This window comes from Peromyscus californicus, unplaced genomic scaffold, assembly GCF_007827085.1.
Source record: "Peromyscus californicus insignis strain IS unplaced genomic scaffold, ASM782708v3 Scaffold_9__1_contigs__length_137607984, whole genome shotgun sequence".
In the NCBI taxonomy this organism is placed as follows: domain Eukaryota; kingdom Metazoa; phylum Chordata; class Mammalia; order Rodentia; family Cricetidae; genus Peromyscus; species Peromyscus californicus.
This window is the reverse complement of record NW_026294617.1, coordinates 69097825-69125804: the sequence shown is the minus strand read 5'-3', so window position 1 is coordinate 69125804 and position 27980 is coordinate 69097825. Positions and strand designations below refer to the sequence as shown.

At 53.0% G+C, this 27980-nt stretch overlaps 1 protein-coding gene across 4 annotated transcripts in view; it reads right to left on the bottom strand.

The window, feature by feature from the left end:
* Positions 1-27435, bottom strand: part of Kcnn3 (potassium calcium-activated channel subfamily N member 3) — a 146827-nt gene extending 119392 nt beyond the window's left edge. For 2 of the 4 annotated variants that reach the window (XM_052732071.1, XM_052732072.1), the window contains exon 1: positions 26161-27435. In XM_052732071.1, the coding sequence (XP_052588031.1) occupies positions 26161-27114 (954 nt within the window). In that variant the 5' untranslated portion in view covers positions 27115-27435. Of the gene's footprint in view, positions 1-23813; positions 24110-25068; positions 25091-26160 lie in introns of those variants that run through there. The other 2 variants (XM_052732073.1, XM_052732074.1) reach the window with 2 other exon arrangements.
* Positions 27436-27980: the final 545 nt, after the last annotated feature.

The following is a 27980-nucleotide window of genomic DNA, read 5'->3' as shown; positions in this document are numbered from 1 at the left end:
CCAACGAGGGAGAGCCTGAGTGTGGACTCTCAGGGCAGGTCCAGGCCTTAGGCTCCTCACATCTTACAGGCCAGGACACTGAGGCCCGGGTCACAATCATCTAGCTGCAAAATCCAGACCTCGAAACAAGACCTAGAGCCTGGATCCTGGACCCGCACCCTTCTGTTGTACCACGGAGGTTCTGTGGCAAGTGACAGAAAACAGGCCACGCCCCCTCGTTCTTCAGACTCCATTTGCTACTTCTGCAGCTCCTGGGACAGGGATAGGCACTGCATGGTACAAGCCCTGCCCACCTCTGCAGCTCACGCTCACATCATGGACTCTAGACAATCAGACCCCCACCCTCCCTACACACACACACACACACACACACACACACACACACACACACACACAAGGGAACCAGGTGTCTGTTATCTTCTTATCTCTCCACCTCCTCCAGAAACCCAGCATTTTGCCTGAGATGTGAGGGGGAAAAATGTCACTAATGTTGGTAGAAATCAGTTGTCAAGTTAAGAAGGAAGTAAACCCAGACAGTGTTGGTCTCAGAAAACTGTGTTACCTACGGAAAGACCAACCTGCTCTGGACATGCTGTAACCTCTGATTTTTCTCTCTGCTCTCCCTTCCTTCCCACAGGGGAGGGGAGTCGGGTTTCAAGTACAACCGTTGGCAATTTACAGGGAAACCACGCTAGAAATCCAAGTGACCTGAAGACCAGCTCCCACTGATGCTGACGTGGACCATCACATGGTGAGGACAAAGCAGCCAGGCTTGTGGCTAAGCTCACTTGTCCATGAAATGAACCCGTAAATACAAGATCATGGCCGTGGGGTCAACCGCAATTAGCAGCCCTTAGGAAGCAGAGCACAATGCCCCCTGCCCCTGCCCAAGAGATGCGTTGACCCGCAGGAGCACTGAATGACCAAGACTCTCTGAGAGTTCCCGCTGATGTGATTTTTTTTTTTACAGACCGTTGCCTTCAAATGGCTTTCCCTACACAAAATGTAAACAGGATGTTACCCCTGCTGCACGGTGCACCGGCAGCTGGCAAGCGGGCAGGTACCCATGCAGCAGAATCGTGGCAGAGACTAGACCTAGGGGCACAAATGACCATTTAAACCATCAGAGTGCATCACCACACTCAGGTGACCAAGGACTGGCCTAGGCATTGAGTGTCTTCCCATCGGGAAGGTCACCCAGCTCGGACCACAGCTCAACCCGCTCTTGGCAAGGCCGAGGACTCCCTGCCGCTCGCCCAGGGACGCAGCCCTCAGGCCTCCACCACAGCTTCTAGGGGCTCTGACCACAGGCAGAATTTTTTTTTTTTTTTTTTTTAGTGATGGAGCACAGAGACAAACACAGACGGGACGAGGTGCCTAGCCACATACCAGGACTGTTTCTCAGAGCTGCACCGTGCCATCAGCTCTTTGCCAGGAGCAAGGCAGAAAACAGGCCTGCAGGGCACGAGGCGGCTCCGCGGGCTGGGCTGGGGTGGGGGGGCCCGCGGTCAGGGATTTCACAGGCCCAGGCGAAGAGCCCACCAGGAAAGGCACTGGCTAGAAATGGTGCCTGGTTTGTCTATTTATCACTTGCAATTTATCTAGTATTTTCTCAAAGGTCACTGGGTGGTGATTTCAATATTGTAAAATTTGTAGAGGTGCTCCAGAAGAAATGTACAAATTTCACAGGTTTATGCCGGCTTAAAGGTGATACATTTTATTAAAAGCATCTATTCTGGGTGTACTTTGGATAGGATTTGGCAACTGATTGGTTAGAGATCCAAAAGGCCTATGCTATTAAAAGATTCACTGTGGGGTTTTTGGAAGGGGGGGTGGTAAAAAGAAATAGAAATCAAAGGCGTCTGCAAAGGTACGGTTGGTAGACAGAGCAAAAAGCACTGCAGATCACAAAATGCTTAGTCACCTTGCAGTCCCCCCGAGGCAGGGGGCTGGGAGAAACCATGCTGTCAAAAGCCGAGGGCAGCTGGCCACCAAACTTCCCACCTGCCACACCTGCACAGGCCCCCCCACTCACTTTCCTCCCGTGGCTCCTCGTTAGCTACCCCCAATCTTTGTCACCGAAAGAAAAATAAACAGAGGAATTGCCTTAGGAAAGAGACTCCTCATTGTGGACCAAAAGAGTCCACATTTTCCCTCAGCCCCCATCAGATGCTCCCGGCAGTAGAGCCGTTTTCTTCCTGTCAGCCCATTGATGCACAACTTCCTGTCAGGGCCACAGAGGAGTCTGGGGAAATGTGTCTTCCTTCACAGCCTCGGCTGGTGCCAGGCAACAGCGAAGAACATTTCAAAGATACAGCAAACGTCTTCAGCGTCTGATTCTACTGGCCATCCCGAGGACTCAATACCACCAGGAGGAGACTCAGGCGAGGCCTGGCTGCTTGCCGTGGAGCCCAGCACATCCGGGCTCCCCTCTGGGCACCCAACCTAATCACAGCTACGATGGCTATCGGGAAGGCCGAAGCTGGCCCTGAAGTGGCAGAAATACTGGCAGCAATGAGGGGAGAGCTCTTCTGGGTAAAGACTGGCCACTGAGGACAGACCCACAGTGGAATAAAAGTGAAACCCCTCCCTCTCCTACCAGAGCTCTCATTAAACACAGTGAGAGGAATACTAATTACCTCCATTTATTGAGTTCGCCCCAGGAACCTGCATTATCTCCTTTAATCCCCAACAAACTTAGGGTAGTGATTCCCAAACTTTGCTGCACATAACCCAAGGAGCTTGGGAATGTCCCAGTACCCAGGCTGCACTCAAACCAACGAGGTCAGAAGGGAGATGTTGCTATTGTTTTTTGTTTGTTTGTTTTTCTTTTACACCAGCTTTTAAAAAAAGACCCCAAGGTAATTCCAAAACGTATCAAGGGCTGGGCAAGGTAGCAAACACCCTTAATCTCTGGACTTGGCAGGCAGAGGCAGGCAGATCTCTGTGAATTCAAGGCCAGCCTGGTCTACATAGAGAGTCTGAAGCCAGCAAAGGCTACAAAGACCATATCTCAGGGGGAAAAAAAGATAAGAAAAGCATCAGGGTTTGTGCACCCCTAAAGAAGGTATTATTATCACCTATTTTATTCATGAGAAAATTAACAGGCTAAATCGCCCGCCTAAAGTCACAGTCTATAACACTCATAGCTTTTGGCAGAATGCCTCAGATCTGAACACCAAGGGCTCTTCCCTACTGTCCACTGCCAACTCCCAACCAGAGCCCCTCCAGGGCTCAGGAGCTCGAACACCGAGGACGAACACAAGAATCTGTGCATGGTTGGGGGAGCAGACTGTGTGTGCGCACGGCACCCCCAAGAGCAGACTGTGTGTGCGCACGGCACCCCCAAGAGCAGACTGTGTGTGCGCACGGCACCCCCAAGAGCAGACTGTGTGTGCGCACGGCACCCCCAAGAGCAGACTGTGTGTGCGCATGGCACCCCCAAGAACAGACTGTGTGTGTGCACGGCACCTACAAGAGCAGACTGTGTGTGTGCACGGCACCCCAGAGCAGACTGTGTGTGCGCACGGCACCCCCAGAGCAGTCTGTGTGTGCTCACGGCTCCCCCAGAGCAGCCTGTGGGTGCGCACGGGACCCCCAAGAGCAGACTGTGGGTGCGCACGGGACCCCCAAGAGCAGACTGTGTGTGTGCACGGCACCCCCAAGAGCAGACTATGTGTGTGCACAGCACCCCCAGGCAGTTGTGGGGTCAGTAGCTTCTGCTCCACCAGCTGCTGAAACCATTGGAGATCTCTCCAGAACAAAGACCCCGCCTAACCGAGAGGATGGCCAGGTGTAAAAAGAGCGTAAATGTTTTCCAGAAGGCAACGCTGCTCGCCCGAGGTGGAGCAAGTGAGGAAGGACCCCAGGGACCTGGGAACCGGAACTCCTATGATTATTCCTCCGTGAGCTGTGGGACGTGAAGAGAGTCGCCCCTCTCTCTGAGCCTGGGGTCCCTCTTCTGCCTGGCCACACGTATCCTTCCAGCACTGTCTTTCAGGGTGCTTGTGGGGCCCATTCTTGGCATGAGAGGGTATGCGGAGAGCTTTGGCCTCACTCCAGAGAAAAAGGGTCCACACACCGTCTACCCCCAGCCCCGGGCAGGAGACGCCAGTGCACCAGCTGGACAAACAGACCAACAGGAAGGGCCGCACCCGCACCTGCCCCAGCCATGGCCCTCTGAGCAGGACAGGAGCTAATATACCAGGTCTACCTCACCTGACAGAGAAATACCTGCTCCAAGTCCCTGTTCACCCCACCCCACCTCTGGCTGCCACCCCGCCTCACCCCCATGGAGGAACTGCTTCCATTTCCCAAAGCCCAGGCCAACTCAGACTCCCAAACATGGCGCATTTACGGCTCTCCTTACTGTCCCTAGTGTCCCTGCTACTGTGCGTCCAGTTCTGTTCCTCTCCTTGCTTCTCTCACACTGCACAGACCCTCTGTTCACACCCTGTCACCAGAGGTCTGGATCGGACTCTCAATCTCAAGAGTATGGGCCTTGGGGGTCATAAGACCTCCCTTAAAGAGCTGCTGCTCACTCACTGGCCGTGAGACCAAGGCTTACCATACTCTGATGTAAAATGGGGCAGTAAGCGTAATGGCTTCATGAAGTCCCAGGACCGAGAACTTGCAGTAGGAAGTCGGTCAAGGAAAGCTGGAGGCTCTTGCTCATCTTCAGGGTCCTAGAGCCTAGCACGAGCCCTGGGACGGAGAACTTTGAGCAGGTTTGGCCACATTAAGCCCCAGACTGTTGGCAGACTTAGCCCCCTGTTCATCCTCTGCCAGAGATGGCTCTGAATCTGTCCACTACAGAGGACACACCCTCTGCACCAGCCAGAGAAGCCAACTGCCCAGATGCTTCCTACACCTGTCTTACCTACACAGCTGGTTCCCAACACCCCTTAAACCTTAACCCTCCAAATCCCCAGACTTCCAGGGAGTATCCACTGGGTTCTGACCTCAAATACCCTTGGTCTCAATTTCGGCCCTTGTCAAATCCTAAGCCCTAAGATTAGTGGGGGAGGGGGTGCCAGGGCTGGGGCTCAGTTTACCTAGCATTCAGGAGACCCTGGGCTTGTCGTCTCAGCCCCTAGGGGTGTAGGCCAGAGGAGAGCTCAGAAAGGGCTAGAGAAGGGGACGAGGAAAAGCAGAAGGTTGAAACCTCATAACCAGAGCATCACAGCCTTCAAAGCAATTGTCAGATATGTCCATAGAGAAAGCAGACCGATCAGGAGGGATGTCCCCGAGATACCCTCCCACCTCCACTTCCCATAGAATCCCAAAAAAAGCCACCCAGTGGCAAGACTCACAATTCACGATGGCACTTAACCAAGTCCAGTGCCTCAGCCGGACAAATACAGGAGAGACAATGACCGGGGGACCGCTCAGGGAAAGCTGTCTGTCCATGGGGGACTATGAGAGGTAATGAAGCCCCTCTGCTCAAGAAGCAGACACAAGGCCCTCTGTGCCTGCCTGGGTGACTGTCTTGCAGGTGAGGGGTGACTACCGAGGGACAGGCAGGGGGCCAGCAGGAATAAACAGACCAGCAATCTCAAGGCCAAGCAGGAGCATGGGAAGGGGAAACTCACTCTGTGGGGTGAACGGGGTCTGTACAAGCATCCCCACTCCTTCCCCTTCCCAGCCCTCCTTCAGCCCATCCATTATGCAAATTAAATAACTCCACACAGATTTGCATAATGTATGCATGGCTAGTACATGATCTTGTCAGGCTTTCAGACTTTATAAGGCAATTTTGCTACCTTTAATGGAGAGTCAGAGACAAAGTTCCAGAGAGAGACTTCTGTCCTTTTCTGTTACACAGAGAAACAGTGTTTAAATCGGCAACCGGGGAATCATGGACAGAAATGAAGTGACTACCAGTCAGGGATGTAACCAAACCCTTCTTGGACACTTTAGCAAAGAATGTATCATGGTACCAGGTGCCTGGCACAGGACTGGTCACAGGTCATGCCAATCAAGTGTCTCACACACTGTCTGTGTGGTTCCTACAGCAAACAGAGAAGAAGAGACTGCACTATGGCTGTGAAGTCATTTTGAGCTCCTGAGTGACTCCAAAACAATGAAATCCACACTCCATGTTTTCACCTTTTATAAAATATTTAATTCCATTTTCTTCCTCAATACCTAATAAGCCTATCACTCCCATTTTTAGGGATAAAGAAACTGGGACAAGACAAAGTATGAGTTTTTCACTAACAGTCAGTCTAGAATCTCTGTATTCCTTCTGCAACACCAGTGGAAGCACATCCCCTCTTCCCTTCACCTCCCCTTGCCATTGACAGACATCACAAATCAATCACAGCACTTTTCTCACTGAGCTCAGATAGCACCTCAGAATCCTTCTCATCACAGCTCTTCTGGCAGCTGGTACCAACCGTTCAGAATTGACACCCAGATAAAACCTCTTTGCTATGCCTACTCTGTATCCTGCCAACTCTTCAGTATCCAGCCAACACGGTGACGGTGCCACAAATTTCCGAGAAGTGTCATGGGCTATGCCTAGCCTGGTTGCTCAACCTCAGGAACCCCATACAACACCCCTTAGCCTGCTGACCACTTCCAAATGAGTTCTGAGGGAACCAGACACACCTGCCAATTGAAAGGGATCCAGAGACCCAAGAAGTCTCTGCTGTCACTGCAGGAGCCCTACCACGCAGGACCACAAGCCACCCTCAACTGATGTCCACATTCAACTGCAGCAGTGACATGTTTCCAAAATGGACCCTGGCCTCCTGAATATCCTGAAACAAGGTGTCCAACTGGAAGACAGGCCAAACACAGATGTGCACACACACACACACACACACACACACACACACACACACACACACACACACACACAGTGTCCTGCAAGGGAACCTGTTTGAACAACTTTAGGACGACCTAAAGAGCTCAGAGTGATCTTCATGGACACCCTTGTTCTTCAGGGCAGGGAAACTTAAACCCTGCCCTTCCCCAGTGCTCCATTTATGACCTCTAAGACCTGAGGGAAGACTTGGGTCTCTTGCTCACCCGTTGGAAGACAGAAAGCTGCCTGCTAGCCCCGGAGAACCCTGGCTAGGAGGTCTTCTGGAGCCCATCAGCACTGACTTTTAGCCAGTCCCCAAGAGATAGACAAGACATGCTCTTCTCTGCCTACACCAGGGACCCAGACAACGCTCCATCTGCCACTGCCCAACCTTCATCTGCTCACCCACTCCTCTGCCTGTGTCTCACGGGAGATCTCCTTCCCTTTCTCTGTCCCTTGTCTCCCAAATCTAAGCAGTCCTGGATGGGTTCATCTTTCAAGTCACCCAGGGCCTCCTGGACCAGGACTCAAGAGTAGTCTTGATGTTCACAGCCATGTCAACCCTGGGCTGGAGGACCATTAGCCAGCCACATTCTAGCATGGGGGAGCATCTGCACCCCACCACCAGAGAAGAGTGGGTTATCACTGACCTTGTTTACAAGCACATACTAAAAAGCAGACTAACGTACAGTTGGTTTTATTCATTTTTCGTATCTCTGCAGACAACATGGCCCCTTATGGTCTATACCTAGAATAGACAAATCCACCCCACTCCTCAGTCCACTGTAGCCCTTAACTGTTTCCACAGGGTTGAATCAAATTCCAGGAGAAGAAACAGCTAGAAAGCATGTAGGAAAGGGTCACAGCAGCAGAGAGAGCTTCCCCTGCCACTGTTGGGGGTAATCAAGGAATTCGGGGACTGCAGAAGGAAGAACAGATGCTGAATAGTGTGCAAGTCACTGGGGCTATTGACAAACCACACCTATCGCTCGCTGTGGTGAAGGCATTGGAGCATTCCCCCAGGCCAGCACCCAGAGCCTCCACCTGCACATTCAGGCAGCCAGTGTAGACTCCAGGACAATCTTTCTGCTCTCCCGTAGCTGAGGCAGGTCTGCTTGGCCCCTCATCACAGATTCCCTGCGGTAGGCCTCCCCTCAGGCCTGTCTCCTACTCAGCCTAACCCATCCTTGTTCACTTACCAAACACCCACAAGTAGCCTCTGTGTGCTGGTGCCAACACGTTCCTCGTCTCCTGGGATCCTCCTGAGGACCCCAGACAGCAGCGTCACCATCCTGTTCTATGCGGGACACTGCCCCTCAGAGAGCTTTCTTGACTGTCCAGGTCACACACACAGAGGGCAGAGGGGGGTGAACATCAGTGCAAGAGTGAGAGCCCAGGACTCCTTCCTCTTGGAGTCTGAACTGGGCCAGGCCCCACCTGGAGCCCTGGAAAGAGAACCAGCTAGCCTCTGAGGAAGACCGTGATGGAGAGAGGCACTGGGGGTCCAGAAAGTCTCCAAAAACACGGGCAAGACCAGAGGCCAAGCAGATTTGCTGACCCCACTGACCTCTCTGGTCACTGCACTGAGGCGGCTGATGGGGACAACGGGTGTTTCGAAAAGTTGGCCCTAAGTTAGATAATAAAATCCTCTGTGGACTACAAAGTGGGAGGGCCTCAGGCTTCCACTGGGTGGCCTCCGCACTCCTCCAGCCCTGCAGAGCCGCAGCCTAAGAGAACTGCCATCTCCACTGTGTCCCCTCTTCCCCTCCTTCAATGGCAACCATAGCCCACCTCCCCCACCCAACCCATTCAGTCCGCCACCACGTCTTGACCATTCAAAACAGTGACTGTTGCTGCTGGGCCGAGAACCTCCACCTGTGTTCTTGAATCCTCTCTTACAACCCCGGCATGGGTTAATCAGTACACTCACTTCAAACTCAGAGAAACTGAGACTCAGGGAGGCCCCACAGTTGCCCGCTTGCCCCTGGGTAGAGTCAGACACTACCCAGGCTCCTACAAGAACCCCAGAGGAAGGGCTGTCTCTGCATGCTGTCGCTACTCCGCCCATATCTTTGAAAACATGCAGGAGGAGGGTGTATCCAACTCCATCGGGTCTGGCTGGAAGCCAGTGCTGATGGATTCCAGAAGGAGAGCCCCCAGCCAGGGCGCGGGTGCCAGTTGGTGCCGGCTGGTGTGGGCACTCTGCCACCCCACTCTCTGGGACGGCGGGCTGCCTGGCTGCTCACTGATGCCTATCCTCCAAGGAAGGGCTGGATGTTGAGCAAAGCAGGGGGGTACTCAAGCCACAGTGCTTGTATCAACCTTCACACACAGCCTCCGTCCGGTAACCCTGGGCCAGAAGGAGGATGCCCTACGTGTGCTCCTTTGTCAGATCCCACCTTTTCCTTTCCCACTGCCCCTGGCCTGGGTCACCCCTCACTTCACTGCCAACTTCTTCCTACCACTGCTCTCTGTGCCAAAACTTAATCACACTGCTCCCCTGCTCCCCTGCTCCCCGTGCCTTTCAACATGCGTGCAAAGCCCTCAACCTGGTGTGCAAAGACCAGGGAACTCCTGTCCCATTCCAACGTATGCTTTATCCCTCCCAGAGAAACCTGCCTCCTTTGTTCCTCCCTAAGAACACCTGGCACTCTCCGATTTGGGGCCTTGCAACCCCACCCCCACCCCCACCCCACCACCATCCCTTCAAGCTTAGAACACTCTTTCGCCTTTGCCTCATGAAGCCCTGAAGGCCCAACTCGAGCCCCCGGTCCGTCTGAGAGATCGCCAGACATTCAGACTCACAGCACACCCATGAGGAGAAGGAGCCCGGGTGGAGCTCATAGCAGTCTGCAGGCCTCCACGCTACCACAGCCCGCAAACCCTCGACCATACACCGTCTTCTCTGTGTTCCCAACGTCACTGGGGGTCAGCACCCAGCAGGGAGCAAGCATCAGTGAGAGTTGCTTCTCAGAGCTTCTGTGTGTCTGCATAGACTTATCCTGGACCTGTCTTTCCCAGGGGCTGGTCCGCAGCCCAGCACAAGCTTCCCAAGGTCGACCTGGAGAGCAGTAACCCACACAATCTCAAGAGGCTTCTGGCTTGACCCAGACTGGTACACCAACTGTTTCTCCCCATGCCAGGAGAGCTGCCACTCAGCCAGCTAAGTACCCCACTCACAAGCACAGAAGTAATAGACCTGCAAATTCTATCTTTCTTAAATGGAGACTACAGCTCTACATGCTCTCAGAAACAACAAAGACCAAGATGAAGTTGGCATCTGAGGCCTCTCAGAGGCAAGAGGGGGTCCTGGAAAGGCCCCTAAGTCTCTCCTCCTCACAGGCTTCCACGTGGTTCACACCTCAGTCCCATCTACAGGAGGGAGAAAAAAAAAAACAACAAAAACCTCCAAGGATATAAAGACACAGAGATCAGAAACAAAGAACAGACTCCGGAGGGGCCTGAACTTGACCTCAGAATTTAGATCCAAGTCTGAGAGCCTGGTGTGGTAGCCCACGCCTTGAATCCCAGCACTCAGGAGGCAGAGGCAGGTGAACCTCTGAGCGTTGGAGGCCAGCCTGGTTTATGTAGCAAGTTCCGGGCCAACAGGGGCCCTCAAAACAAAGGACAAAATTCAAGTCTGAGCCCTAGTGCAGCATCCCAGAGAAGACAGACTAGTGTCACACTGCAGTTAGGATGACATTTTGTTGTCCCATTTGTCCTGAGACAAGCCATCTCCCCAGGCTTCCTCAACAGCTGCTGTTTGGAACCAGGTAATGGCTTGCTTCGGTGAGCAGCCCTGGCCCCTGCCCATTAGGTGTCTGTCAGCTCCTTCCCCTGGTTGGGATAACCAAGCATGTCTCTGGGCTCTGCTACGTGTCTGCTGAGGAGCAAACATCTCAGGTGGAAAGCCTTGGTTCAAAGGCCAGTTAGATCCCGAGTCACCTTTACCATTGCCTTCTCCACACCTTTGTTCCTCAGCCACATCCCAGCCCCAGACACACCATCCCTCTCCACCCAAAGGCCAGAAAAGCCTGTGCACAGTGCTCCTGAAGCACCTCATGTAAGGAGAAAGGAATCAGCATTTAGGAGCCAGAGGATTACCACAATCCATTACCATCACTCTTGCCTGCACCACTAAGAGTTGAAGATTAAGTTACTAAAATCTTACGGTCAACTAGTGGCAGGCTCGAACTCTGAATGGGTCAAAAGGCCCACACCCAGCATGCCGGACTACCCAGCTAGAGGAGCTGGCCCACACAGGTCCCACGACCTTCAGACCCTCACCCTCTGGGCCCAAGGCCAACCATCAGACACCAAGAGATTGGGAGAATAGCTCTAAAGCCATTCCTGCCCTTTTTCCCCCACTCACAAGGAAAGGTTATAGTGGCATCACTTAGCAGTCCCCGAGAGCCCTGGGAGCGTCATAAGCTTCGGACTCAGTGGTTTGGTGACTCTCTATACCTAGGCCTCGTCTCTGAGTTACCTGTTCAAGCTCACTAATCCCTTCCCCCGCTGCCCACGGAGTTGAAGGTGTTAGAACATTAGGAATCCTTGGTGTCGATCTTGTTTCGGTCATCGTCTGACTGTACCAAGTGAGTCTCTCATCACTTCTGACCCTATCCATCAAAGTGTTCTTGGGGTCAGTCCAGAACCAGGAGACTTGATCTTCAAATGTGGACTGACCCAGAAAACCCCTGTTAACTCGCTGGGACATTTGAGAACTGAACATCAGTGATGCTGTACGCATAGATAATTGATTTGATTTTGGTTCTGTGTGTGCCATTTTGTGTCTTGGCTGGGGTTTGGGGGAATGCGCCCTGCACGGGTGTAGTTCTCCGCCCTGCATGGGTGTAGTTCTCGGGTGTGGTCCTTCGGTTCTGGTCCTTACCTTCCACCTTGAGACCTCGTCCCTCTGTTGCTCAGCACTGCATACACCAGGCTAGTCAGCCTTTGAGCCCAGGGATTCCTCCAGCTCTGCCTCCCATCTCTCCTTAGAAGCCCTGGGATTGCAGCCGTGCACTACTGTATCCATTTTCATATGGGTTCAAAGTTTTTTTGAGGATTCAAAGTTGAGTCCTCACACATGTAGTAAGAGCTTTACCCACTGAACTATTGCCTCGGCCCCTTGTTTGATTTGCTTGGAGTGGTTTTTTAACATTTATTATGCTGTGGGACTGGGGGTGTACACATGCCATGCACACACGTGGAGGCCAGAGGGGAACTTACAGGAGTCCATTCTTTCCTTTCGCCATGTGGGTCCCAGGACAGAGCTCAGGTTGACAGGGTTGGCCGTAAGCACCCTTACCCAACACTGAGCCCTCTTGCCCATCCCTTGATTTGTTTTAAAGGATGCCAACCTTGTCATAAACTACCCTCTGGAATGCAAGAGGAGCCATCAATCATGGGAAGAGGCCGGGCAAGAACCTTCTATAAGCCAAGTATGGTTCTCACAAATTTCCCAATTTCTAGGGCACATTCTACACACCCGATTTCTAGGGCTACACTGTACCCCTCGCCTACCACCCATCTCCTCGCTTCACCAGATTCACCAGAAACCTACCCTTCCAGACCCTGCAAGGACCAGCCACTGTCCTCACCCCACTGCTGCCTCCATGTCTAGATCCCCACCAGCCTCACCTGAAGTCTCCACACCTCTTACAGGGCTTTCCTGTCTGGGCCTAACTCCAAAGCCAAAGCCGACTTGTCGCTCTCTGCTCGGAGCCCTCACCTGATGCTATCTCACCAGGGTAAAGGGCAAATTCTTCACAGCATACTCCAAGTCCTGCCTCCTTGCTAGTCTCGACCCCTTCCCATCACCCACACTCCCCATTGTTCAGTCAGGCAGACCTGAGGGGCTGGCTCCTCACTCTGGGGGAGTGTCTGTTGAATGTCACAAGTTCTACCAAGCCCCACTGACATGGCCAGTACAAGGGATTTATATGTGCATTTTATTGTCGATTATTCACCAGGAAACTGAAGTGCCAGGGTTTGGGGGAGTATAGCTCAGCAGGACGGCATGTGCCTGGCACAGGTGAAGCCCAGGGTTCAACCCTAGAACCAAAATAAAGAACCATAATTTTAAAACTGATTCACTATTAATTTATTAGAAAACGCTAAAGTATGCTTGCACCAATGTGAGTGTTTATTTAACTGTAAGTTTTATGGACTCTAAAACAGGTTAAGCGTTTCCCGTGAAGATTTAGCGTCTGGCTGAGATGGGCTGTCAGATATACACCAGACACAGTTCGGGAGACAGAGTGTAAGACATCTCACTGAAAATTTTTACGTCACTTACACATTGAGATTATAATATCGAGCTTCATCACATGAAATGAAAATATTAACATAAATTTCGTATGTCCTACTTTTTAAAATATATGGCTACTGGGAAGCCATAAAGGACCAAGATAGTTCATGCTCTCTGTGTATTGGACAGGGCTATCCAGACCACGACTGCCATAAACCTGACCCAGGCCTTCATGTTGCTAGTCTCCCACCCCCACCCCCCAAGGATGCCTGGCTTGCTCACCAGTCTCACTCAGATTGTCACCAAATGTCACCTCTGAGCACTTGTCGAAGCACTCTGGGCTTCCCTTGGAACCCTGTGCCCTCCTATCCCAGCTTTATTTTCCTTTATAACACTTCAAACATCAAATATGAACCTGTTGGGTTGAGCTATGGAAGCGTGAGTCCCCCAAGGGCAAGACTTTCATCTACTGTGGTTTTTCCCACTGTGTTGTGCCTAGAATAATTGGCTGGACGCCATCTGTAGAGTGGTACCTGTGTTTCTGCCTGGACAGGAAGTTTCTCAAGGGCTATACGTAGCACATAGTGGGTACTTAACAGCTGTCTGTAGCAAAGATTGCTGGGGAAAACAGAGGCAACTTAGCTGAATCACTCACAGAAGGCAAAACTGAGCACCAAAGGCCCTGAGGTTGAACACCGTACCCCTTCCTGCCTACTCCTCTTTCCTTATGCCCAGAAAAGCTCCCCAGCGACCCAGCAGCCTTGGAGCCCCAGGAAAGGGTCATTTCTCTCCCTTCCATCAGTTTTTACTCTCCCAGGGAGAAGACAAATCTGCTTCCCCTCTGCCAGAAGGCCTCAAGCCACAGCTCCTTACATTATAGTAATTAAATCCCTGCTGCTCAGAGGGTTCAGGAGACAAACAGGCCTCATGCCAAGGGCTGGCCTGCAGGGAGGAGGCAGCAGGGGGGGCGCCTGGCCAAAGCGCCTGTCTCTCAGCTGTCTCCTGATAGTGAGGAAATCCACTTAGCTGTGTTGCCTTCACGGGTTTTCACGTGTGGGACACGGAGATAACCCTCCAGCCCACCCCTCCCGCAGACATCGCAAACCCTGACAGGCAGTCCCCTGCCCCCAGAGTACCACCATTTCCTTCTGCTCACTGCCCAGTTCCACCTGGCCACCACAACCAGCCCAAGATGGCCAGAGAGAGACTCCTCCAGCTCTCTGCTCCATTCTCCAGATGACAAAATAAATGGCCAGACGCCAAGCTTGCCCATGCCTAGCCAGAGAGGTTCTCACCAGCCACCCACGGTCTCACCTGACCCTTACCGAGGGCTCAGTGTAGGCCAAAAGCTATGTCACAAGCTTCCTAACAGCGGCCTGGCATTTGCCACAGAAGCCTGCGCAGCCTGGTTACCGTTAGCCACCAAGGGCATTGTGAATCAACACACTGGAGCAGCTTCCTAAAGCTAGCAAGTGACAGAATGGAGCTAAGACCCAGAGAGTGCACGAAACCATTACAAGGATAGGCACATAGTGCCCAGATGACTCTGCCCGGAGGAGGCAGGGAGTGGGACTCATTCTAGTCCTCAGTCTCGGGGATGAACCCAGCACTGAGAGTTGATTCAGTGAGAACATTATCAGTGTAATATTCGGCACTCACAAAGCCCTCACGGCATCTTGTCTCCATCACAACACACATCCTCCCTGGGAGGAAACACCGTTGCCCTCACTTGCAAATCTAGAGACAAAGACCCACAGAGCCAGAGCCAGGCAGGAACTCAAGGAGTGTGCAAGCCCAGCCCTCCTCGCTGCTGGCTCCTGGAGCTCCCACAAACCTCCACTAAACTGACAGTGCTCTGCCCACCCCTCCACACACCCCAGGGACAGGTGAGCGGGCCAATGAGCTGTGAAACAAGGGGACAGGCAGCAAGGCTGGGGCTCTGAAAGACCGAACAGGTTTTTGGCTCGAAGGAGAACACCCAAGAGCCAACCGGCCGCAGCCTGCCTGCTGTACAAGGAGGCTTCAGCCACTCTGCCCTGTGCTCAAGTCCCAGCTCTGAAGCTCTACCTGTAACATCCTGGGCAAGATGCATATCCCTTCTGAGGCTCCAGACTGGCATCTCTAAAACGGGGCTAATGATGTCCACCTCGTATGTTGTTGCGAGGCATTAATGAGGCATATGAAGGCACAGAGTAAAATACTCATCATCTTCTTCCCTCTCTGTCCCCTTTTTCACCACCGAAGTAGACATGGGGGCCCACTTAGACTTTTCTGTTACATTCATTTACTTATTTAGAGGAGTGCTTGTGGAGGTCAGAGGACAACTGAGAGAAGCTGGTTCTCTCCTTCCACCGTGTGGGTCCTGGGGATTGAACTTAGATAATCAGACTCGGCAGAAAGGGCCCTTATCCTCTGAGCCGGCCACTGACTCTGCTGTTATTTCCATGGAAGAGAAAGGAAGCCTCCATTTTAAGACCGTGGCATATCCTCCCACGCTGCTGGGACAGAGCCTTGTCTGTGATGCCACCTGCCTATGAGGAAACCCTCCAGACTCAGCTTACATCTAAAGACTGGCTCCCGGATCACACCCATTTCACTCTTGAGGGACCTCAGGATCCCTGCACGAACCAAGGAGGAGCGGGAACCATGGACCAATGAAGGAGCTCCTAACATCACAAGGCCACGGGCTTTCGGGAGAGATATCAAAGGCGAAGGTCACCACTGCCAAGAATAAGAGCCCCTTAGGGGCCATGCCTGTCCAGCTCGCTCGCTCACTTGCTTTCTCCTTGCCATCTGGGCATGAGGATGGAACCCAGTACCTTGAGTACGTTAGGTCAACAGCAGACCCCAGCCTGACCCACTTTTAGTCCCCCAGCCTCACCCTCAGCAGAAGAATTAGAGTCCCGCCTCCCACTGTGCAAAGCCACCGAGCTCAGCCGTGGGCCCTGTTCCCAGTCTGCAGGGAAATCTTAAGCACTTTTAGGAAGAGATGGCAGAAACCAGCGTGCTTGCTGGGGTGAGGAGAAGCCCCTGGAGCTGACTCTAGTCCTCAGGGGCACGGACCCTTTCCACTCCTGGAATCCAGGGTGCCTGGAGAAGGAGTTAAAAAGGGAAATGGCAGAAACCAGAACCCCTGGATTCCTGCTGCCCCTCCACTGAGTGCTCTTGGGGAACACACAGAACCTCTCTGGGCCTTGGAGTCCTGAAAGACAGTCCCTGCACTGTTTCCCTCACCAATGCGGGGCCTGTGCAGGAGCATGCCCACCCAGGTGGGTGGAGCTTGGCCACTCCAGGCATGTATGATGCTACCCAAGGTAGAAATGGCCCGGCTATCTCCCATAGAAGACTTCTAAGGGTCCCCTTCTCCACGGCCTTCAGCTCTGAGCCCTGCAAACACAGTGGCCTGAACCACAGCAGCGCTCTCACGCTCTCAGCATGAGAAGGAGCAGCAGCCTTCTCCGGCAGCTCCAGATGTCGGCATGTGTAGGAGCTGTGTGGAAAGTTAACATCTCACCTGATGGAAGGCAGAAGAGAAAAAACCGCCTAAGCTCCAACTTGTTAAAATCAGAAACCAAAGGGGAGAAGGCCCAGCAAAGATCCCTGCTGGTAGAACCTCACAGGAATGTGGGCAGGTGGTAGCTCAGGCAGAGGTGTGAGGAGGGATCACCAGCCTGGGAGAGGTGCCAGCCACTGCGCGGGCCGCTTACTCAACTGTTCCCAAATGTGACTTTCACTGGACTAGAGAATGCTGGTACTCTCATTTACAAATGGGGAAACTGAGGCTCAGAGAGTTTGACTTATGGTCCCTAGGGGAATTCAGCAGTAAGAGTAGGTGGTGGCGCATGCCTTTAATCCCAGCACTCAGGAGGCAGAGCCAGGCAGATCTTTGTGAGTTCGAGGCCAGCCTGGTCTACAGAGCGAGATCCAGGACAGGCACCAAAACTACACGGAGAAACCCTGTCTCGAAAAACAAAAAAAACAACAACAAAAAAAAGGGTAGGCCATAGTTAGGACCCAAGGCGGCCGGATCTTTCTGACTCCCCATGACCATCTCCAGTTCCAAACTCACCCACAGTTAAGGGGCTCTGGAGATCAGATGATCTTGCTGCCTCCTCCTGGCTTGTTGAGTGACCCTGGGCAAGGTGCTCATTGTTTGAACTTCTCCAAGCTAAACACCAAACAACTGGCCTTGAACATGCTAGCTGGGAGACGCAAACCTGCAGCTCCAAGGTACAGACAGCAGTTCATGCAGCCCTTGCAACAAGGTTCATCTAAGCCAACGTTCATGCTTACTTGACACTGAGTGACATTCTGATCCTTGACGAAAAACGCCCAATAAGCTGACTCCACAATAACAGATACCAATTTGCATATTATTTCACAACATCATTTGCATGTCATTCATTTGGTATCACCAAGACTCTGTTCAGAGGACAACTCCAGTATCTTGTGACCCAGGCCTTGGGGTGGGAAGAATGGCTTCCTCACCCACAAGCCCAGGTTGTCTGACATATCCTTCTCTACCCAACTACGGTTGGTGCCCCCTGGTGCCTGGCTGGGAGCACGGCCTTAGTGTTCCAAGCTGGGTAAAAGAGCCCTTTACGTTCTGCAAAGTACCCCTACCTCAGGTCTTGAAGGGAAACTGTGTTCTCTTGATGGCACATTGGGCAAGATGCAGCCCTCTTCAGTTGCCTAGATCTGTTCCAGGACAGCCTCCTGGCTGGTTCCTTCTCTAGAGCCCTACTCTCTCTGTCTCTTTCTCCCTGATCATCATGTGTCCCCTGACCTTCCTCTCAGCCTCTGGCCTGGCCCCATGGGTCTATTTTTGTGCTCTCTCCACCTGTCCAATTTGAATGTCCACACCCAATTAGCTATGCCCAGGCCACAGACTGTCAACCCTGAGCATAGAGACTCGTGATAAGGAGACTCCAGAAGGCCAGGCCAGGCAGCCATGACAGTCCCACCTTCCCAAGAATGGCCCCTCCCTCTCACTTACACACTGAGACCCATCCAGCAGTAATACTGGTGTCTTGGCCATTCGTTTGAGATGAGGACAAGGTCCCCATATGCTCAACTCTTCCAGAGATCTTTCTCCTAAGCAGAATCCCATCTTCTCCACAGCCATCTGGAAAGCATGCACAGGTGACATGTGTACTTGTGTCCCTCCAGGCTTGGTCCTCCAAGGGGCAGCTGCTGAGGTTCAAAATGCATGTGCAGCTCTGTGCTAGGTACTATACTACAGGATAAGGGTACTGGGCACTATGCTAGGTACTCCAATACAGACAGAAACCTTGAGTGCTGGGTGCTATGCTTCACAGAGGGATGCTGCATACTGTGGTATAGGGAAGGATGCTGGTGTTTTACTGCAGGGAGAGATATTGGGTGCTATGATATAAGGAATGTTTGGGACTCCCTCTTACCATCTGAAGAAACAGGCTCAGGGTTCAGCAAACTCTCCACCACTGGTAGGCCACAGAGTTAAGATATGAACTTAGATTCCAACCAATCCCTGAACTACCATACAAGACCATGACGGGTAAGACATACTTGAGGGGGGCAAGGAGCATCGGATCTTCAGGGCTCACGGCAATTCGCTGTCAGTCCCTCATTGTGCCCACACCCCAGCAGGAGTGTTTTGATCCCTGCTCAGAACTTCCCAGGATGCGGCACAGCCCCCAACAACTTGCTCAATCTTCTCCGTCCTCCCATCCACCTTTGTACGTACATCCTAGGGGCATCTTCAAGTACCCTGCATAGGCAGTTCGTCTCCTACACACTTTATCTCCTGGTCCTACAGTTCTCACACTCAAACATGGGTCCCTCTTTCTCTAATGGCTCATTTTCAATGACTACCCCACCTTCTACAGGGGACTCCCGGCATCTCCAGCCCAAGTTACTCTCTCCCTCATAGTGTTCCCAAGCACCAGTGCCATAAACCGTCCAACCCGGATCAATGTTGTCTGGCTGTCTGACTGCCCACGGGGTACCCCTGGAGAAGGTGGCTTTGAGGACAATGGCTCAGCCAGTCCTTGAGGGGAACACAACCTGGTAGCAGAAAGGGAGTGTAACTCTTAAGTCTGAGCGAATTAAGGACCATCACAAAGCAAGCAAGAAGCACCAAGTCCCAGCACCTCCTGGGGGCTCCTTAAAGGCAGAGGCAGGCCCTCTCCACCACTGTCTGTGCTGACAGCAGTAAACCATGGCACAGACGGGGAGGAGGGAACGTGGACTCAAGAAAGAAGAAAATTCCAGAATAAACAATGGAGAAACCCTCCGAGATTTTCTGGATTGGGGGGGGGGTGAGAGAGAGAGTGAGCAGTGTACTGGAACCCTGAGCTTCATTCTAGAACCCTCTAAGAAGGGGGTCTAGTGGCTCAGTTTCCCCAGTTGGAAAATACAATTGGTCGTAATGATTCTGAGCCACTGTGGGGACCGTGCAGGGCAGCAGATGGACTGTGCCTGCTAGACAGACGATGCTGAGTCCCCACTCCCCATTACCACCTTGGCAGCCAGCACTGGAAAAGGAAGGAGATGCCTAAGAGAAGATCCAGGCAGGAGAGAACAGGGTAAGACAGATAGTTTGGGGGCCCCACTGGCTCTCAGGGGTGTTGAGTAACCATGGTGCTATGGTAGACGCCTACTACAAGCCTCTACAAGGCAAGTTCTCATTTTTCCCTGTAATCCCCACAATAACATCCCCACAACTTATCCAGGGTCACCCTGGCAGTGTACGACACCCCCTCATAGAGGAAACATCTCAAGGGCCCACCATAGGCCTGCCTACAACCTCATCCTGAACCCAGGCTGCCCCTGGGGTCCTAGTTGCCCTGAAGAATCTTTTTCCTAGGTTCCTGCACCAGCAGCTCGAATTCCAATCAAGTTCTCCTGCCTGTCTCTGGGCCAAGCTTCTCCTGCCACAACATTTTGTATCTCTGATCTCTGGCTCGTAGGCCTTGAGCTGTATCTTCTAAGACTATATCGGGGGGCTTGGGGGCGGGGGTCAGTCAGTAAAACCTCTTCCATGCAAGCACAAGGATCTGAGTTCAATCCCTAGTAACCACATTAACCAGGGTGCAGGGGTAGATGGGATACAGGGGAGAGCAGACACAGGAGCCTCTGAGCTCACAGGCCAGCTACACTAGCTGAATCAGTGAGCTCCAGGTTCAGTGAGAGATCCTGTCACAAAATAAAAGACATCCAACACTGACCTCTGACTTCCACATGTACACATAATGCAACATGCAGAGAGAATACAAGGAATCTAAAAAGACAAACCAAAACAGAATATAAGTAATCTGGGCTGGGGAGACTGCTCAGCAGTGGAGCGCTTGCCTGATATTAATATGTACAAGGTTCTGCACTGAAACACCACAATGGAAACACACACAAGAAATATAAGCAGCGTATCCCGCCGCAGGCACAGAAGAGCTTCAACTCCAGAGTCAAAAGGGCAGGGCTCTTGTCTCAGTACCACGCCCACCGCAGTGTTAGCTTAGTGAGTGATTTCATCGGCCTAGGTGCCTCCAGCACCGCCTACTTCTGGGACTCTTGGGTGTAAAGTCATCCAGTACTTAAGAAAAGGTCCCCGCCTTCCCTCACCTGTCACTCAGAGCAGTGTGGGGCAGGTGAAGCAGTGTGGTCCCTGCCCCCAGCCTCTCCCATGACTTCAGAGCACCTGGGGGCGGAGTGACAGGGGGAGGGGGCCTTGAGAACCCATTAGCCTCCTCCGGACTTTCCTCACAAGAGAAGGCACTAGAATTTTCCTCCCCACAGCTCCTGAGAACAGTGCAGTCTTAGAATTACCCACCCTCATGATTTAAAGAGGAATTGATGGCTTTCTTCGTTTTCTCTCTCTCCCTTTGGGATTTTGAAAGAAAAACAACTACCGACGAATACTCTGGTGTCCTGTCACTGAGCAAAGAAAAGGGATATTGTATCAATATATATATATATATACACACACGCCCCTCACAACCACACACACACACACACTCACACACACTCACCCCCCAACCCCAACCCCACCCGCCGCCCATAAATAACTGGCACGAAACCAAAGCTCTCTGTTCTGATTTTACATTTCCATTGGAGTCTCAGAGTCACAATACAGGTTACTCAATTTTGTTCTGTTTTTCTCTACCTAATTTTTCTTTAAAGAGGATCTTTTGAGGATGGGCTCATACATCCTCCTTCCTGGAAGCTAAATAAGGGAATAAAAGGCCATGGAGTAGCTTTCTAATTAGCTTACTCAGGAGACAAATGCCCAGCCATTGTCCCAGTGCCCAGCACCCATGAATACCGCCTGTGGGGAAGGGAAGTCTGGAATCATCAGAGCCTGTGCCCAGGATGGTTATAAATAGTGGGGTGACATGCATAGGAAAGTATATGACAAGTTAGCAGGAACCGTATAGGTTACAAAGGTTTCACTTATTTGCTCCCTGTCCACAGAGAATATAAATAAATGGTCACCATGGGGGAAGGGTTGCGGCTGTTTCACACTATCAGATCCGCTTGTCCTTCCCTGGGCTGGCACAGTCAATATGCCCCGGGACAATAAAATGTGGACCTGAGGCCCTTGGCTGCTGCCTCTCAGGGTCCTGCCTGCAGCCAAAGGGCTTTTTGAAAATCAAGTCTCCTGCTTGCACACCCTGGGAGGGCATCCTGCAGGAGGCCCACCCAAGGGTCGACCCTGTTTCTACCACCCCAGCACGCCTGAAATCACATTACTGGTACCCCCAAATCTAGAAATCCACACTCCAGCAGCCGGTTGTCTAACCTCAAGCAGCACTTGGGCCCCAAAGGAACAGGCAGGGCTGTTCATTATGTCAAGCCCAGCTACCTCTCTGCCCTTCTGCAGCGAGGACCTCCCTTCCCAGGAGGGCAGAGGGCCAGAACTGGGATACTTGTGGTGTTGGGGATGTGCGCAATAGAGCGCTTACCTACAGTGTGAAACTCTGGCTACCACCTCCCCACACTCACCCTACAAGGCCCCAAAATAAAACCTAGAATACTATCAGTCATTCCAGCTAAAGGCTGGAGGACTTCTCTGCTATCTGTGAGGCCAACAAAGAGATCGGCAACAAAGTGGCCCTGGCCTAGAAGCCACCATTCTCTGAAGAGTATTCATGAGAGACCTCTTCTAGGTGCTCAGGAGAACTAGCCTCCTCAAGGTGGCAGCTCATTGGGTGGTCTGAGGAAGAAAGAGTAAAAAGAAGAGAGAAGAGGCCACTGAGGGAGCAGACGGGAGCTCCTGTGTCCGGGCTGTGTCGTCATAGCAACAGGACAGGCAGGGATATCAGAAGGGAACAGAAAGACAAGAAGTCTGGTTGGACGGACAGGAGGGACAAGGGGCCGAGGCGAAGCTGAGGTGGATCTCTAGGCCGGGGATGGGGAAGCTGCTGAAGAGTGTGCAAAATCCATGGAAACAGACAGCTGCCCTGCTGCCCAGCACAGCCAGGCTTCCTGGGGAAGCAGCCACAAGGCTAAGGCCTGAGTTCCATCGGGGTGTAGGGGAGGGGAGAGCCAGGCTATCCTTAGCTCTCTCTGGACCTAGCAGAGAGAGAATTACTGACAGCTTAAGGCAACAGGGCTATGTGGGCCAAACCAGCTCCAGAAGAAAGTAGAGAACACAGTAAGGAAAAAAAAAAAAACCTAAATCCTCATCGCCCTAATCCTGTTAGACTCTAACAGTTAGAGGGAGTCTGAGACGTAGAGACGGGATCACCAAGACTTCCAAACAGGATCTCTAGACTATGCTCTGTTGTCTAAGTCTCCAGATAGGAAACTCATCTACTAAAGAAGATGAAGGTGGAGGAGGAGAGGGAAGAGGAACAGGAGGAACAGAGAAGGGAAGGAGGGAGGAAGGAAGGAAGGAAGGAAGGAAGGAAGGAAAGCAGGCAGGCAAGAAGGAAGGACGGAAGGCAGGCAGGCAGGCAGGCAGGAGCACCTAGAGTCCCCATTCAGTTCAGAGCCAACCTCTGAGGGCCTCTGAGGCAGCCCCTCCCTGCTCAGGCTCCCACCTGCCCTTCTCAGTAGAACTCCCTTCCTTCCATGTCATCGCCTACAGCCTGTGAGGGTGGGAGCTGGGAGGCACTTTGTCCCCATTTCTCAACCTCCTCACACTGGCTCCCTTCTGCAACAACTTTGAGCATGCTCAGGGCACCTGCCGCATGGCTTTTCTCCCAGACACCTGGGCCTGCATGGTGAATTACTCTCCCCGCAGCCGATACCAGCCATGGATAGGCGGACAGAAAGCGTGTAGCCTTGTGAGATAAAGCGGAGAGCCTAGGAGCTAGCTAAGGCACAGGGCTGCAGACCATCAATCACCTAACTAGAAACTGCCATTGTAGGTGCAGAACCTGAAATGACTGGGCACCTGGTCCAGCCTCTGGCTTCCAGAGTCATCATCAAAGCCAGGGGAGCACACAAGACCTCCAGATGAGAGTCACTCATCTGTCCTGAGGCTCTCTGAGCTCTTCTGTCACAGAGCCCATCCCCGACCCCACCCCACCCCAAGGCTGACACCTCTCCCCAACAGCTGCCTCATGTTTAAAGATGGTCTCCGACCAGACCCAGATTCTTTGCAGAACTTTCCTCCTGCATGCTTACTTTCCACCTAACTCCAGAGCCAGAGCTAGATTACAGAGGAAGAAGGCATCTCTCTCCACCGTCATCACAAACAGCCACAGCAGACCCCTCTTAATGAACAGGAGCTATGGAGGGCCTTGAGCTCGTCTGACTCAGTATCCCCACCTGGAAGCTGGAAAGAGATTTGCAGAGTCCCGTGACTTATCCAAAATCGCACAGCTAACAGCGGCAGAGCTGGAACTCCAGCTTTGGCCCCATTCTTTGGTATGATCCCGGTTGTCTCCACGGCAGATAGGGACATTTGCCTCGTTAAACATTCTGTTGTTCCAGTCCCATCCCCAGAGTCCACAGGAAGTGGCCACCTCACCAGCTGAGGTAAGCAGGAGCTTCTTAGCCACTGTCCCTTGGTGCCATCAGCACCAGAGAATCCTGTCTTAGAAGCGGAGGGGGCACGCACCTCCGGCGATCTCACCCTGCCTCCACTTGCAGCCTCCCTTCCTGGGAAAGCCTCTTCCCATGAGTACTCCACCAGAGAAGCTAGCTCACCCCTGCCTGGTGGCCACCCTCCCAACACATTCAGACCAACGACCATGGATCCCATACGCGGAGCTGGACACAGCCACCAACTCCTAGAAAAGCCTTTTCGTTAAGAGCCACCATGGGGAACACTAACGAGAACATGTTGGTGCCACCCCACACCCCCGGGATATGGGCTTCCATGGGTTTCCCCCAGCAAGGGCTCCTGATTCCCAGGGGGTGGTTGCCAGCCCATCTCCCAGGCAGAGCACATAGCAAGAGAGGCCGTTCTAAGAAGGCAGGGAGCGGGGGGACTACAGCCTCCCAGGCTCTCATTACAGGGAATGACTAAGTGAGCTGGGCTTCCAGGGGAAACCCCACTCTCTGCTCACGGAGAGGTCTGTTCATCCATGAGCTGTTTGGACTAAGGCAGCTTCCAAGTGCTCTGGCTCGGGCAGTCCCTGCAAAGCAGCAGGTCCCCGGAGGACTCTGTCCATGCCGGTTGGCTGACAAGGAGCTCTGCCCATCCTGGTTTCAAGTGAGACTCTGGGAATGGGGGAAATCTGATCAGCGACTCCCAGGTTTTTGTGACTAGATCTCAGCAAGGAATGTGACAGTCTCCAGCAGCTGTGCCCTGCTGAAACCGGGCTCTATTTGAAACCTGCAACAGCTGAGCCCCTCCCAGCTACCCACCAGCCAGCCCAGCCAGCCCTCGTCCAAAACGACAAATAAATACAGGCATCCACACAACAAGCAGGCGCTCACACAAGTACACAGAGAGAGACACACACACACAGACACACACACACACACACACACACACACACACACACACACACACCAACAACAAACTGGGGCCGAAGGTACGGTGTGGGGAAGCCACTTGCCCAACAATTCCCCGCACCTCCAAGCCTTCCAACCAGCAGCTTCCTGCCAAGTACAGCATTGACAAAAACCACCTTCCTGAACCTCCTTCCCCTCTGGGAAGGAAACCTTCTCCTCCGACTGAAAGGCTAGGGCAATGGACACACACACACACACACACACACACACACACACACACACACACACACACTCACACACACACAGTGCCTGCCATTCTCCATCCAGTGTGCACTCTCACGTACACTCATCTTTATTTATCCCAAGGAGAAGGAGTTAGGGTGGGAGGGAAGAAACAGGGCTGAGCCGGGTCGCCGGCTCCCGTGGCCCTCTGGGGAAGCCCTATCATCCCATCCCAAGGAGAGGGACTCTCCCTGTGATGCCAAGGCGGTGCCCATCTGCTCTGCCTGGATAACACCTGTAGCCATTTTTATCAGGGCATGTTTACAAGGCAGCGGCAGGTTTATTCTGAGTCCTCTTTCCTGAGGGAAGGGACTGCTGATTTCCTCCACCTATATTTTTAACCCGGTGCCCTTGGGAGAGACTCGGCTACATCTCTGTTTTACCCTGGAGTCTCCCTGGGACCAGAAGGGATATAGAAACTTGGGAAGGGGGGGGGGGGCTTTGGGAATGTTATAGGATCCCTACCCCCAGCCAGACATTTATTTCTTTTTTATCCTGGGGAAAATGGAGTGGAGCAGGCAGGAGAGGAAAGGAGGGAAGTACCAGGAATTGGCGAACACATCAAGGCAGAGTGTAATTAATTGGTGCGTTAAGCTGCTGGGTTATGCTTTAGTACGAGTGAGCCTGGAGGGAAAAAAAAGCGATTTCTCAGAAGGGATTCTTTAATGCTCCCTAACACAGAGTCTGCAAATTAGACACAGTGCATGGGGATGTCCCCACAAAGGGAAGCAAAGCAGGCATTCTCACAGGACCAAGGAGGAAAACCACAGAAGTTAGGAGGGTGTTCATGTAACTAAGCAAAGGAAGCCTCTCTCTCTCTCTCTCTCTCTCTCTCTCTCTCTCTCTCTCTCTCTCTCTCTCTCTCTCTCTCTCTCTCTCTCCTCTACATACTCCTTTTGTTGAAGGTATAAAGAGAAACCACAGCCCCTACCTTTGAGTACAAACCCCAAGACAGTTCGGTCTCTATCACCATAACAACAATTCCAAACATCCCAAAAATCAGAGCATAGTCACTCAGTCGCTTTCTCTTTTCAAACAGGGCCCTCCTGTGTCCCAGCTTATAGCCAATGTTTTGGTTTTTCCGCTTGTTGGCTTTGGGGAAGGTGGTGCTGCCGGCTGTGGTACCGGCATGCTGGTGGTTGTGGGTAGCGTTGGGGTGATGGAGCAGAGTCTGGTGGGCATGGTTATCCTCCCTGGAGGAGATGACAATCTCTGGGGGGTTGCTGGGACTGAAGAGCTGGAGGGGTTGGCCCTCAGGCTCGGCCTCGATGAGGTTCCTCCGCGAGGCGCTGAGGCGGCTGAGGGGCTTCATGACCCCACCGCTGTATTTACAGGAGCTCATAGCTATCTCCGTGAAGGGATTGCTGTCCCGCCGGTGCACCAGGGGGCTGGCCTGCCGGTGCCGGCTGCCTCCACCGGGCCCACTTGTGGCTGTGGAACTTGGAGAGTGGCCAAGCAAGTGGTCATTGAGATTTAGCTGGCTGCCTTGCCTGGAGGAAGGGTGGAGGATGGCGGTGGAGTTGACCGAAGTGGGAGCCCTGAAAGCCGTGGGAGAGGAGTGCAACAGACCGGGATGGGCAAGCTGGCTCTGGAGTTGGGCAAGCTGAGGCAGGGGATGCAGTGGAGCCTGCTGCTGCTGCTGCTGCTGCTGCTGCTGCTGCTGTTGCTGCTGCTGCGGCTGCTGCTGCTGCTGAAGCTGCGGAGGTTGCGGAGGCTGAGGCTGCAGCAAGGGTCCTGAAAGCTGTTGGGGGACTGCTGGTGGCGCTGGCGGTGGTGGCGGTTGCTGTTGCTGCTGTTGCTCATCCCCAGAGGATGGACAGGGACACTTGGGGTCTTCATCCAGGTCCCCCACCCCCGAGTCATGGAAGTGCCCAGAAGTGTCCATCTTGGGGCCTGGCTGGGTTCCCTGCAGCACGACCCTCCACCCCAAAGCCACCCTTGTTCCAAAGATGACCTCAAAGAAAGCCAGGCATCCGAGCTCCCCCACCAGAAGTGTCTTGGCTCCAGTCCTCTCTCTTTGGTTTGCTTCAGTTCTCTGGGGCTGCCACTCGAGTATGCATTGTATTGGGCGGGTAGAAAGGCCAGGAGAGGAGCTGGGAGAAGGAGGAAGGGGCGAAAGGAACTCTATTCTGGAGGCGGTCCTCTAGGAGTGTATGAGGCAGACTCAGCTTCACTCCTCGCTGGCTCAATAGCTTCGCTCTCCTCCTCCTGACACTGTTATATGGCAAGCCACGCCCACTTATTAGCCAGCGGTTTCATTGGCTTGGCTTAACTCTCCAACCCTCCTAACTCCGCCTCCCTCCCAGGCTCCGCCTCCCAGAAGGGGCCTGCCATCCTCCGCTCCCCGCCGGGTGGCAGCGCAACGAGGGCTGGGAACTGTAGTTTTTGTTCCAAGACCCCCACCCCCCCCCAACCCCTCCACACCCCACCCGGGAGCCGAGCAGCTGCCCTCTTTCCCCTGGGAGGTATGACTAGGATCCTGAACCCCCGATCGGGACTGGACGCTGGCGCTGGGGCGGTGGGAAGAAGAGAGACCCAGGACATCCTAAAGGGGAAGCTGTCACCATGCTGGGGGGACCGCGAACGGAGAACAAACGTTGATTAATGGCCAGTGTCTGTGACAGGTTGTTTGACACATAGGATTCCAGGGACACCCTTCCCAAAACCCAACTGGGCTCCCATTTTACAAAGAAGAGAACGAACCCTCAGAGGCGTTGAGTAAGAATAGCCAGGAGTGGCAGGAACCCACTT